Source organism: Schistocerca americana, chromosome 1 (assembly GCF_021461395.2).
Source record: "Schistocerca americana isolate TAMUIC-IGC-003095 chromosome 1, iqSchAmer2.1, whole genome shotgun sequence".
NCBI classification, from domain to species: Eukaryota; Metazoa; Arthropoda; class Insecta; order Orthoptera; family Acrididae; genus Schistocerca; species Schistocerca americana.
The window spans coordinates 896,899,611-896,914,568 of NC_060119.1; the positions used below are offsets into that span (position 1 = coordinate 896,899,611).

The 14,958-nt window shown below is 39.1% G+C and overlaps 1 protein-coding gene across 2 annotated transcripts in view; it reads right to left on the minus strand.

The window, feature by feature from the left end:
• Nucleotides 1–10,237: 10,237 nt before the first annotated feature.
• Nucleotides 10,238–14,958, minus strand: part of LOC124614744 (serine protease nudel-like) — a 68,302-nt gene continuing 63,581 nt past the window's right edge. For both annotated transcript variants that reach the window (XM_047142970.1, XM_047142969.1), the window contains exons 8-10: nt 12,403–12,689; nt 11,169–11,338; nt 10,238–11,073 (exon numbers count right to left, since the gene is read on the minus strand). In XM_047142970.1, coding sequence (XP_046998926.1) covers nt 10,807–11,073; nt 11,169–11,338; nt 12,403–12,689 — 724 coding nt within the window. In that variant the 3' untranslated portion in view covers nt 10,238–10,806. The remainder of the gene's footprint in view (nt 11,074–11,168; nt 11,339–12,402; nt 12,690–14,958) is intronic.

Here is a 14,958-nt window from a genome sequence, read left to right on the forward strand (position 1 = left end):
TCCATGAAAGTGGTTTTTATTTCCAGATATATGGCTCTACTTTAGCCTTGAAGCAGGGGCAGGTTGGTTGGTTGTAGTTGGGACTTCACAGTCTGTGACCCCATGACCACCCACCTTTTTCCAGTTTTTAGGTTTGGTCTCAACTTTTATGCTTTTACTGTGTGTGTTTAATGTTCATTATTTTATAATTTGGCTCTCCTGGCTGGATCCACCCACTTTTAGCAGATCCTGTTTCTTCTGTGACTCACTTCAGAATCACAGGACTGATGACCTCACCATTTGGTTCTGTAACCCCTCTCAATTAATCAGTCAATCAATCAATCGATCAGACTCCCACTCACTGCCATTGTTCCTCTGTTGAACTGCTATGACTGTTACTGTGTGGCCATGTAGTATGGCAACCTTGGCTTGCTGCTCACGCAGGGCCTAGTCATTTCATCAAAGTGCTAGGAACACTGATGTCCTGGCCCAGGACGACAGAGAAGACCCCTGGTAATCAGATAATCAAATGTAAATACACTCCTGGAAATGGAAAAAAGAACACATTGACACCGGTGTGTCAGACCCACCATACTTGCTCCGGACACTGCGAGAGGGCTGTACAAGCAATGATCACACGCACGGCACAGCGGACACACCAGGAACCGCGGTGTTGGCCGTCGAATGGCGCACCGCCGCCGTCAGTGTCAGCCAGTTTGCCGTGGCATACGGAGCTCCATCGCAGTCTTTAACACTGGTAGCATGCCGCGACAGCGTGGACGTGAACCGTATGTGCAGTTGACAGACTTTGAGCGAGGGCGTATAGTGGGCATGCGGGAGGCCGGGTGGACGTACCACCGAATTGCTCAACACGTGGGGCGTGAGGTCTCCACAGTACATCGATGTTGTCGCCAGTGGTCGGCGGAAGGTGCACGTGCCCGTCGACCTGGGACCGGACCGCAGCGGCGCACGGATGCACGCCAAGACCGTAGGATCCTACGCAGTGCCGTAGGGGACCGCACCGCCACTTCCCAGCAAATTAGGGACACTGTTGCTCCTGGGGTATCGGCGAGGACCATTCGCAACCGTCTCCGTGAAGCTGGGCTACGGTCCCGCACACCGTTAGGCCGTCTTCCGCTCACGCCCCAACATCGTGCAGCCCGCCTCCAGTGGTGTCGCGACAGGCGTGAATGGAGGGACGAATGGAGACGTGTCGTCTTCAGCGATGAGAGTCGCTTCTGCCTTGGTGCCAATGATGGTCATATGCGTGTTTGGCGCCGTGCAGGTGAGCGCCACAATCAGGACTGCATACGACCGAGGCACACAGGGCCAACACCCGGCATCATGGTGTGGGGAGCGATCTCCTACACTGGCCGTACACCACTGGTGATCGTCGAGGGGACACTGAATAGTGCACGGTACATCCAAACCGTCATCGAACCCATCGTTCTACCATTCCTAGACCCGCAAGGGAACTTGCTGTTCCAACAGGACAATGCACGTCCGCATGTATCCCGTGGCACCCAACGTGCTCTAGAAGGTGTAAGTCAACTACCCTGGCCAGCAAGATCTCTGGATCTGTCCCCCATTGAGCATGTTTGGGACTGGATGAAGCGTCGTCTCACGCGGTCTGCACGTCCAGCACGAACGCTGGTCCAACTGAGGCGCCAGGTGGAAATGGCATGGCAAGCCGTTCCACAGGACTACATCCAGCATCTCTACGATCGTCTCCATGGGAGAATAGCAGCCTGCATTGCTGCGAAAGGTGGATATACACTGTACTAGTGCCGACATTGTGCATGCTCTGTTGCCTGTGTCTATGTGCCTGTGGTTCTGTCAGTGTGATCATGTGATGTATCTGACCCCAGGAATGTGTCAAAAAAGTTTCCCCTTCCTGGGACAATGAATTCACAGTGTTCTTATTTCAATTTCCAGGAGTGTATAATGTATGCCATCAGTCCGTCTGATCAACTCCCTTACGAGCTAAAATTCTGGTGTGTTTACGGAGTGTAGTAGTGGCTAATTTTTACCCGACATCATTTCTTATGACTGCATGGGTCTTGCTACCGTGTTTTTTAATGAGTTTGTTGTAGTATACAACTGCTTCACAAAAGCTTTTGGTACACATTGTTGCATTAGCAATACCATTTCTTTTATCATGTAACAAAGATGATGTGATCCTGACTAGCTGCTCTGCACTGCTATATTTCTGCTGTCTGGCACCTGATTCATCAGAAACACTGATGTTTTTTTTCTTCAATCAACTTCAATAGTGAAATGTTATTCTGCACAATTGCCTCATGTCATTATGCTGTAGCCATGAAAGTGGAGAGAGTATCTTAGTTTCCAAGCCTTCCTAATGCTGGTTCTGCAAGTATTCTGACAACATGGTCTTGCAAAACTTCACCAATGCCATCTATTAAAGGCAACACAAATGTTCCTCTTACTGTTATTTTTCTTAGAAATTTCATGATTGGGTCTCTATATTTTACAGAGACAGTCCTCTTTTTTTCTTTAAAATTTCACAAAAAAACAATTGTCAGAATATAGAGCTTCCTGTATTCCTGTGCCTACATCAAAGGAAATATCATCTGCTTCATTTTTGTCTGACTACCTTTGCAATGAGAAGTCATTCAAACCCATATCACTGTCACTATCATTACACTAATCTCAAGAGTGTCACTATCTGATGTAAAGCCAACTGTAATTTTCTTATTAGTTTTCCTTCCTCCTGCATTTGACTTAAATAGTTTCCTTTTGCTAGACAACGATCGCTTCTTTTTTCTCCTCATGCAGTAGACTGTTTCTCTATTGCCTACTTTTCACATGTGTCAGTCAACACTCTTTATGTACCACATTTTCATTTACCTTATGTATGCCTTATGCTTCATGGAAGAGCTTTCTGTAATGGCCATAGTGACTGTATAGGGGATTGACTGTAGTTTCGTTGATGACTGAGTAGAAATACTACTTTGCCCTTGTTGCCAATCCATCATTCTTAGACCCAGCCTCAGTGTTCAAAGTAGGGTGTGGTCTATCCATCAGGTACATTGTGAGGAATTCATCATGCTGGAATATGTTCCCGTTTACAGGCCATATCCCAGTTGCTCAAAATCCAGATTGAATACTCACCAGTGCGAATGTTGATGGATAAGCTTGATCTGCAATTTTGGCAACATTTTAAATGGTTATAGGCTTTCCAGAATGTGACTGCAGCCATTCTGCACATGCAGTGTTGTAGAAAGTTTTGCATAGGATAAGGACAGTTTTATCCAGAGGCAGCAACTTATGGCTACTATGTGGTGACAATGTAAGTGACATTATACCATTGTTCATTGCTAGTGTGATACTGTCCACAGTAATATGACTTTTGTGGTTGTCCAGTATTAGCAGCACTTTCTTGTTTTCATTTGGCTTCACATGGGAAATAAAGTGTTCCAAGTATTTCTGAAAAATACTGCCACTGGACCAGCCACTTGGATGTGCACAACCTATAGATCCAGGTGGTGCACCTTTCAACATACGTTTCTTAAAGTTAACCTTTGGAAATATGAACATCGGTGGCAAATTGTTGACTAATGCATTAATGCATGAAATCATTGTAACATTACCGCCACACTCTGCCGATGTCATAGATCCAACCTGCTTGCATCTTTTAGCTGCTAATATTTTTCCTGGCACATGCGCAACAGAGTCGCCCCTCTCAACAACATTAAATATTCTGTCTGGTGTTAATGTTACTTTGTCCATTACTGGTTGTAAATTGTTGAAGAATGCCGCAGCGTCATTCCTGGGCTCATTGCTTCAGGCTTTCTGTTTTTGTCCCCAAGATGGAGGCATCCTTTTATTCTATGATGTACCAAATTGGAATGCCAATGTTTGTGACTCAATGGTGGCAGTCTTGTGTTACCCACATTGCTCCTTGGCATCTGTCAAAATTAATACTGCAGCAGTTGTAACACATTCTGTTGTCTACCTAAGAGTGCATTGTACCTGGGGCCGTGATCAAGATACAATACAACCAACTGGCACAAAATACAGTTTCCCTCCCACTTTAATAAATAGTTAGCATAACAGGGCAGTAATATCACAACATGGTTATTATGATATGTCTATCATAAATACTAACCATTTAAGTTTCCATTTATTGCTACATATACAGCTATACCAACATTGACGTAAAAACAGAAAAACTTATTTTTAGGTGACAAAATGACAATTACTGTAGGAAACAAACTGTTTCTCTTTGCTCCTGTAACAACTGCTGTCTATACTCATACCCGTGTAAGCAACCTTTGGCAGTGAAAAAGAATGAAGTCAGAGATTAAAGACCAGAGATATTAGATTGGTTCAAGGTACAAGCCTCTTGCCAAATAACAAGCTGCCTTTTGATACACATCATCAACCCTATCTTGCAAGCATTCCATTCTAGGCAGAAATACTTCAGACGATAATGGACAAGCATAGTGTAGCAAGTTTATTTAATAGATTTGTTGCAACCAAGTGTTCTGCCAATAAAATACTGTCTTCAAGTCTCCTTCTCCACAAGATTTTCTGTGTTTTGGTACCAGTTTAACTTGGTTGAAACTTTCACCCCTACGTATGTATTCAGTTGAAACAACATCCATTATATTTGTGTAATTCATCATGTAAATAAAATAAAACGAAATTTTATTATTTTGTTGTTCATTGTGAAGACCCTCACACTTTATATACTTAAGGGTCATCAACCACCACTTTCACACTGTTCAGATAACATAGTTACATTTCCGTAGATCATCTGAATGATTCTTTTATCAAAATGCTGTGGAACAAAACAGGATTGTATACATGATTGAAAACCTTTCTGAGCCACTGAAATCTTCAGTGTTGGGTAATAAAGGTCATTTTCCCACAAATGTTAGTTCTTTCCAGTTGTGATGGATTATTTGTGACGAAAATTCATTAGCAAATATATTTATTGTGATGGCACAATTAAAACGCATAGCTCATTGAAGACGCATGACATCCATGGGTAAATACCACGTATTATTCTTACTGTGCACTTTTGTGCAGTCAGTACTTTCTTTCTAGGTAATAAGTTGCAACGGAAAAATTATTCCATAAGACATTATTGAGTGGGAATATGCAGAATATTTCTAGGGGCTCATTCATTTGTCCCCAAGATTAGCAATTGTACAAGAGCAGAAGTAGAAAAACTTAACTGTTTCAGAAGCTCAGTCATACACTTCTTCCAGTTCACATTTTCATCAATATGCACACCCAAAAGTTTGGAGCAGTCTATGCTATTAATAGACTCCTGTTCTTGTGGCACATCAATTTTTGGTGTAACACTATTTGTGGCACAGAACGGAATATATTCACTTTTTTCTTTCAAAATATATGTAGTGTCCATTTTCTGAGAACCACTTTGTAATTTTTGGGAAAATATGATTTACTATCTCTTTTACTGCTTTCACTCTAATGGAACTTACTGTATTGCTAGCACTGTCTGCAAAAAGTACCAATTCTGCTTGTTCAATGGCAAGTGGAAGGTCATTCACATAAATAAGGAATAGGAGTGGATCAAAAGTTGATCCCTGTGGGACTCCTTTTGTAATTTGTCCTCAGTCACTAAAATTTTCTACCCTTTTGACATTGTTTGAATTCTAGAGTGAAATTTTCACTTCGTATTGGAGTGTGCATGGATATGAAACTTTCTGGCAGATAAACTGTATGCCAGACCTATATTCAAACTCAGGACATTTGCCTTTCACAGATAAGTGCTCTACCAACTGACACACACACACACACACACACACACACACACACACACACACACACACACACACACACCCACCTTCAGTGCCTAATCTCACAGGAGTTCTCCAGGAAATCACATAAAGGCTGTGCCTGAGCCATGTATCCTCAGTACTCTTTCTTCCAGGAGTGCTAGTCCTGAAAACTATGATTAATTTATAAATTTTACATTGGGTTTATTGATAAACTTTTTGGTTTCAGCAGCTCAACTAACAAAATATTTGTTGAATGTACCTGCTGGTACTGCGATTGTCATATCAAAATTTCTGATTTCACCTTTAACAGTATTAACTACTGACCAGGCTGTCCTGCACTGGTTTTTGCTGTTTTTATGAGATTATGGTTGCGTCTTTGTTTACCCAATTGTTCCTCTTTCTTATACTGTTTCTTAGTGGTTATTTTTAGGTCCTTAATTTCTTCAAAATTATTTACTTTGCCAAGGTGCTTCAACAGCAAGACTTATTTTTTTAAATTCTCCAACTCTCTGGTGAACCACAGTTTACCCTTTCTTGTTTTATGATATTTCTTTGGAACAAAATGAGTTTTTAACATATCTATTAAGCAGCTTTGAAATGTTCCATGAACTACTTGGGCACTGGAATCACATATTTGCATTCTCTTGTTTCTCCAGCTGAAATATTTAATTCTATTTCTGCTGCTGCATTTAGAATGTGATTGTTAAAATCACTTGCAATTTGTGAATTATCAGCCACATCATCATCATTTAGTTTAATTGTTACGATGTCTTGCAGCACTGACTGGCTGCCCTGCCTCCCATCTGACAATACCCCACAGCATTTTAATCTTATTATATGCATTTTTATTTCTGTCTGGACTTGCATACATACAGTATTTTTACTGTATTATTTGTTGTAGTATGCAAGTAATATCAGGTCTTGATTTACTCTGGCCTTTATACAAATTTTCCTCTTCCTCTTATGTGAGCTTTTAATTCCCTTAGTTATCCATGGCTTTTTTTTTATTGATCTTTGGATAATTTTTTAGGAAAGATATCTTGTCAGACTGTTTGCCTAAATTATTTTGTAATTTAGTTTGATGTTACTACATGGTAGATGGCAGCATCAGCTGCAAACAGTCTAAGAGGACTGCTGAGACTGTCATCTAATTTGCCTGTCTATATTAAGAACAGCAGTGTCTGTAACACTTCCTTGGAGAACCCTAGACATAATTTGCTTTTTCACTAAATGGTTTCCCACCAATTACTACAAAGTGTTATCTTCCTAATAATAAATCACAAATCCAGTTACAAAACTCAGATGATACTCTGTAGGTATGAATATGATTAGAAGCTGCTTGTGAGGAATGAGGTTAAATAGAAATATGGAATTGACCTGGGATCCCACTCAATAGCACTTAAAACTTTGTATGAATAAAGAACCAGATGTGTGTGTTACAAGAATGTTATATTCTAATCCCAAGTGGTTACGCACAAGTAGATCTTGAAAAATACTGATCTGCTGCATTGGTGGTCGTTAGGATTAAACCATTGTCTTATATTGTTCTCTACTACATGGTTTTGGCTATGTAGCCATTTTAAATAGTCTATTAATATAAATATTAATATCAGATACAACATTGCATACAAAGCACTTTTTGACTCAATAAAAAGAGAACTAGCACATTATTGTGTATTAAATGTACATTTTTGCATTATAGACACATAATTTTAAAAGCAGAGTTTGGTTGGCCTGAAATACAATAAAATAAAGGTGAATTACGTGAAGTTGAATGTACAAAGTGTACATAACGGGAGGATACAACACAGTAAAAATATTTAACTACAAAATGTGAGTAATTTCCTTTTGTAAGAAGAGAATTGCTAACGCACTCAGCCTAGTTTTGATCAAATGCTTATTACAAATGTGTTGAACCTTCTGAGTGTTAAGATTTGGCGATAGTCACAGGTATTGTGCAGAGAAATGTCAAAATCTTGCAAGTTTGTGAATCTGTTATTACCACGTTATTTTAGTTGTAACTTGAAGGAGGTTTGTTGTGTGTCTAATGATTCAGATGTCGGGCCATCTGTAAAAATCTTAGTTTATTGTCAGATGTTCATTCCCTAAAAATGAAATACTTTTCAGTGTCAAAATGGGATACTGCAGAGTTTGAAGTTATAAATAAAAATCTTCCCTTATTTAAGAGGTTAATGCAGGGCATAATTCGTTTGGTATGTCAGTTCAATTTGAAGAAAGAATTTTGATACTACTACTTTACTTGCCTACTCAAACATAGGAATCACAAATTTTCACTCACTCCATAATTGGAGCACTGTCCCTCAAACTTACCCCACAAGAATTCATAAGCTCTCATGATTACAAATGTGACACTAGTTGCTACACTACAATAAGAGTAAGTTCCTTACTGTTTCATTGAATAGGATACTTTCCAGTTGTGAATCATGGTGTGTTCAGATATTAAATTCATTTTACAACAATTACACTATACAATATATCAATGTGGTATTATGTATGGACTCATCTGTGAAAACTTTCTACAGGAGAAACCACCACTGACTTCAGGCAAATGTTTTTTGTGCTCTGAGTGTCAAACAGTGGCTTCCCTGCAATCATACCTTTATCTACATAAAGTTCAGGATTTAGATACTTAACTAGCATGCCCACCACTGTCTTTGGCGGTGTAAGCTGACAAGGGCAACAACATACAATTAAATGGTTATCATGGACTACTGCAGACTGTAACAGCAGAAAGGCAGGTCTTAGGACAGCAAACCACTGAATAATTAAGTGCTCGACAACAACTAATGGACAGTCAGTCATACCATACAGAACCATCTTCAAACCATGGGATACAGAAAGCTAGCTTGGTAAAGGCACAAGGAAGCTGCCATTGGAAAGGTATGAGTATGTCAAAAGCCATGTGAAATTATGCACCTCAGTTCCCAACATGGCACTTTTGCACTGGATACCCATAAATAGGTCAGAATAAAATGTAATGATTATGCACATTTTCCCATTCTGTTTCTAACCACCACACCTACATCCAGAACAAGTTCTGATAATATCTTAGTCACAAGACACACAGAACTGTCATATTACTGACAGCAAATGAAGTCTCTATTCTGCTCCAACACAACTATTGTCCCTAATTCTATTTATTGGAGTATACTCACCATATGTACTGCAACTTGTTATTGTGAAGTAAGGAGTAAACAAAACAGTATTTGAACTCTACATTAAGTATTCTTAGATGAGAACCATCTGCATGCAACAGAATAATAGGGTAATATTTGTATTTTCCATACATGTTTCACCACTATTTATTAGGGTATCATCAGTGGTTGTCTTTGTTGATATTGTTCTACAAGTGTTCTTGCTGAACTGCTGGTGAAGCTACTGTTCTGCTTGTAACACTAAGCACCATTTTCAGGACAAGATAAAAACTACACACACATTCTTCCATCATCTTAACTTGTTCATCATGTTTAAACTAAGGCAAAAAACATCTGACAAGACTCATCTAGCTAAACAAATATTGTCTTTATTTAGTTTAAAACAAACCATCAATGTTTTTGAGATAATACTGCTGAATATTTAGTAGAATCATTTTAAATGTTGGTTGAAACCTCTTGTTCGTCCAAATAATTTAATATAATTATGGTTTCTTATGTCTCAGAAAAAAAACTATAGTGTACCCTTCCCCTCTGTATCTTTCCAAGATAAGCAACACAGTAAGCCTTGGTAAAGTAAAATTAAATAATAATTTTGATAGACTGCTGAAATCATTGAATGTGAAATGTCCTTTGTCTTCCTTGTAAAATGTTTTTGGGGGCAATAACAAACAAGATGCAGAAATTTCTTAATCTGGTAATTTAGGACACCCCATATCAGTCAAGGGAATAATTAAGTATGTCACAAAATTTGAAATAGTAAAGACTCCAAGATATATTTTTAATTCAAACTAATGTGACTCTCCAAGTATACGTCTTGCAACCCTGTATTAACTTAAGATCCATTGAAATTTATAGAACTTCTGAAACTGACTATTTGGTTAAAGACTTACATGCTTCTATCAAATAAATAAAAGTAAAATGTTATAACTAAGTAGTTATTACAGCTCTTTTTAATCAGTTCTGACTACAAACACTACACGCCCACTGGTAAATCTGATAACTGAAAAGTTAATTTGTTGCAATTAGACTATTGTCACAAAAATGCATCTTCCTAATATGAACATTCTGATTATCACAGACACAGTTTCTGTATCTTCACTGGCCCAGTATCACAAATTATATTCTATTTTGGGACGACTGTTAATGGCTATGAAAGTTGAAACATATTTAATATATTGAAAATGTACTTGGACATAACATTTCTACAAACTTAGAGTGTAAAATATGTAATTTTATTCACCTGAGTAAATACACAGTTCCACAGAGCACTTATTTATTGATACACTGTCTAATAAATGACAGGAACCAAATTGCGCCATATTATTGAATGTTCTGGACAATCTCCACAATGAATATACAGGATTCACACAAGCAAGCTACAAAAATTTATAATACAATAAAATCACATTATATGCATTAATCTTTTTGTACAGTATCAACAGTTTAACTGTTTCGACTGTCCTATTACCTTAAAGAACATTTTCACAGAAAATAATTTTTTTGCTCTCAGAATGTTCACAGTTGATTTCTGAGTCATGCAATAGTATTAACAGTATTATTTACAGTTTATGCACAGAACAATAATCTTACAAAAATAATCTCACTAGGAATCTGCTCTGTTGAACAGAGCTGTACAGCTGATTAAAATACAGCCATTTGTCACAAAAATAAATAGTTCTATTTTTTTATGAACAAAACACAGCCTAGATCACATTTTAATTGTTCCTATCATTTCAACCAGATTAGGCCATCTTCGGATTTAAAATTCTGGTGGACGGAAACTACCACTGGTGTCAGCACATTACTTCAATCTACTGCTTATGCATCACATCTGGCAAACTCTGTGGGATTCATGCTGAAGACAGTACTATAGCACATCACCAACATCCTTTTTCATCACTTCCATCACTGCATTCCATGAAACCGTTACAGACTCTGCTTTTTGGCAAACATTCCCCAAGGGGGCACCTATGACCCCTGCAGAAAGGTTCAGGTTTCTTTGGAGTTCGTCCATTTTGGTTCATGGATTGTGTTATCCATGGCATGTAATTTGATACCTTTGTATAAACTCCAGGACGATTTGCTCTTGCACAGCCATAGCCATTACTTGTTACTCCATACAATGTCCAGCGACCATCTGGTTCCTAAATAGATAGACAATGATAGTATGGAAATATAATTCCTTACATTAATTACCATTTATTAATGGACAACTGTTTTTAATTTTTGAAATCAGTACCTGACACATCAGAGGACCACCTGAATCACCAAGGCAGGCATCTCTTCCACCTCTATCAAATCCAGCGCAAAACATGTTTTCTGTAACTCTGTAAAGTGGGAGAAGCACTGTTCTTTTCCTGCACTCTGCTGTTGTTATTATAGGAAGCTGTACCTCCTGCAGTGTATCAGCTGCAACAAAAAAATAATAATTTTCTGGGATGTGACTAGTCATAGATATAACTGTGTACTTAAAAATGTGAGAAGCACATTTTTAATCTTGCCATAATTTGAAGTATTCCATCATTATCTATAAGGACTAGGAAGTCTAGCTTGATCTTGTATCTACCTATTTTTCCTATGCACTCATTATTGACTAGATCAAGAAGTTAAAGCCCTGATAAATTCCTTTGCACTCTGTCTAAGCAACTCTGATACTAATTCCAATAATTACACTATCCTTTGAGCACTGCAGTCTTTCTGGGAATCTGTGTACAAAAAGGGTTATAAAACAAAGTGTGATGGCTAAGGGAAAGAAGGGTTAGCAATCTTATCTCTTTTGTCTGCATCATCTCCGACATAAAACACACTTTGTATTCAAAAATTAAACAATATCTATGAAAATAAAACAGTCCTAATCATCTGAATACACAAAAAATATTGATTTATTATTACCACCCATTACCAAATGATAACGAAGATATTTATTGACAAGTATACAGAGATTTCAGGTCATAAGTAAAGTAGGCAACATATACAAAACTGAGCCAATTCAAGTATGGCATGTATACATAAACAGCTGTACAGATCCTGTTTCAAACTTATTCTTGAGTTCAGTAGTTCTGAAACACTACACATCACAAACTTTTGACCCAAAGTTTGCTGTGTCTCTGTCACTGCCAACCCAATCTATAAAATAATAATGGGTGGAGCAGTACTGCCATTACCATTATTGACTTTTCATTTCAGTATGCTGTGCTGTGTTTGAGCTATCTGTGCTAGAATGAATGAATATACAGTTCCTGATTTGTGTTCACCCACCACTACTGATGGTGGTCCCCCCCCCCCCTCCCCTCATACCCCAAACACACAGAGGGAGTAGGGAGAGAGGGGGAGGGAGGGGGAAGGTGGAGGGCAAAGTTTCATTCAACAGAGATCACAAAAGCAGACGCTAAATTTATTCACGTAGAAGAAGAGGAAAAATAAAAAGAAGGAAAAGACATATTTTTCATTTATTTTGTTTGTGATATACTTACGGAATATTCGGCCATCTTCAAACAATTGCCCCCACCCTATGACTGTGCATAGTCGGCCATCTTTGAGAACTGAGTCGGGCTTTGGCAAGCATATGGGTCGCACATAATCACTGAATGCTACAGGACCCTGCATACGCAGCAGTGTTATGTCATTGATAAAGCCATTGTCAATGTAGTTTGGATGCAATATTATATCGGTTATTGGCATTTGCTGCTCATATGGTGATGGAAAACTTGTTCCTCTTCTCAAAGCACCAAGTCGAGCAACCCAGAAGTCGTCAAGTGCACTGCATGACAAGAAAACAATATTATTATACAATAAGCATACAAAACACCTATATCCACATGTGACAATAAGTTTATTTTTTTCCCTTAATATGAGGAATGTATTAATGAAATGCAGCACAGAAAAGAAAACATTATACAAGGCATGGAATCACAGTACTGTTTGTGACAGGATAATTACTTCCATGAACACAATTTTGTTTTAGTCTAGCTGTGCCACTGCACTACCAATATTCTGGTGATACAGTTCTCATGTTCACTGCCATGTACAGGTGAACATTACTATGTAGATTGCCATGAATCGATAGGTTGCCTCTGGCTTGCGAGTGGATTGATTTTCAGCCAGAGGGGTCGCAGGTATAGTACTGAGTCTCTGGTAGCGGCATCTGCACACTCGCTCTCTTGGAGCTGAGCCAGTGAGCAGGAAGGAAGTAGTGTGGTAAGCAAGTGGTCAGGTGTGTCCGGCCTCTGATATGTGGCCTGAGTCGTTTAGGCTGCTCCAGGGAGTTCTGAATTTGTCACTGAGCTGGACCACCAGATACATGGGGCTTTTCTTGGCAGAAGTTGAAAAATAATGAGTTACATGACCAGAACAATGCGACTATATGGAGTCAGTAGACAAAAGGTGGCAGCAGGTGGATCATTGCAGGCCAAGGGCACATTTTGCTGTTGCCTTCCAGCTACAGGGATGATAGTTGCTGGTCACTGTGGCCGAACGGTTCTAGGCGTTTCAGTCTGGAACCGCGTGACCGCTACAGGTTCGAATCCTGCCTTGGGCATGGATGTGTGCGATGTCCTTAAATTCCCGCCTTTTTTCAGTTTCTTCAGTTTCAATCTACAGTTCATAACCAATAGATTGTGGTCAGAATCCACATCTGCCCCTGGAAATGTCTTACAATTTAAAACCTGGTTCCTAAATCTCTGTCTTACCATTATGTAATCTATCTGATACCTTTCAGTATCTCCAGGATTCTTCCAGGTATACAACCTTCTTTCACGATTCTTGAACCAAGTGTTAGCTATGATTAAGTTATGCTCTGTGCAAAATTCTACAAGGCGGCTTCCTCTTTCATTTCTTCCCCCCAATCCATATCCACCTACTATGTTTCCTTCTCTCCCTTTTCCTACTGTCGAATTCCAGTCACCCATGACTATTAAATTTTCGTCTCCCTTCACTACCTGAATAATTTCTTTTATCTCGTCATACATCTCATCAATTTCTTCATCATCTGCAGAGCTAGTTGGCATATAAACTTGTACTACTGTAGTAGGCATGGGCTTTGTGTCTATCTTGGCCACAATAATGCGTTCACTATGCTGTTTGTAGTAGCTAACCCGCACTCTTATTTTTTTATTCATTATTGAACCTACTCCTGCATTACCCCCATTTGATTTTGTATTTATAACCCTGTAATCACCTGACCAAAAGTCTTGTTCCTCCTGCCACCGAACTTCACTAATTCCCACTATATCTAACTTTAACCTATCCATTTCCCTTTTAAATTTTCTAACCTACCTGCCCGATTAAGGGATCTGACATTCCACGCTCCGATCCGTAGAATGCCAGTTTTCTTTCTCCTGATAACGACGTCCTCTTGAGTAGTCCCCGCCCGGAGATCCGAATGGGGGACTATATTACCTCCGGAATATTTTACCCAAGAGGACGTCATCAGCATTTAATCATACAGTAAAGCTGCATGTCCTTGGGAAAAATTACGGCTGTAGTTTCCCCTTGCTTTCAGCCGTTCGCAGTACCAGCACAGCATGACTTCACATATAGCACTGAAATTTAATTGTTTCCTTCTTAGCACTCATGCAGGAGCTGTTTACTGCTTATAAATAACCTTTTGTTTGCCTCATACAGGGGGAGCTTTCTGTTGCTCATGGACCAGCAACAGCACTTTCTGTCATATGTTTTGGGTACTCTCATGGTGGTTGAATTCTTGCTCAAGAGTGAGAGTGTTGATTGAAGTATGGACATTGTATTTAGTTTAAATACTGGCTTTTCTTTCTGAAATGTCAAGAGAAAAATAAATTGCTTGGCTTAGCTTGTGGGTCACTGAGGTCAGCATTTTGTTGCAGTATGGTTTTATGTATCTGATCTTTGTTTTAAAATTTGCACTTTGTGTGTTTTAGAAGCAGCTAATTTCGACATCCTCGCCAGACTATTGTGAGGCGTGCTGGTCGCCAGTGACTTCAGGGCCAGTCTTGCTTACACACTTCAGCTCCATAGTTGATTGGAAGCTTTAGTACCTGATTTTGAGAAAGCTG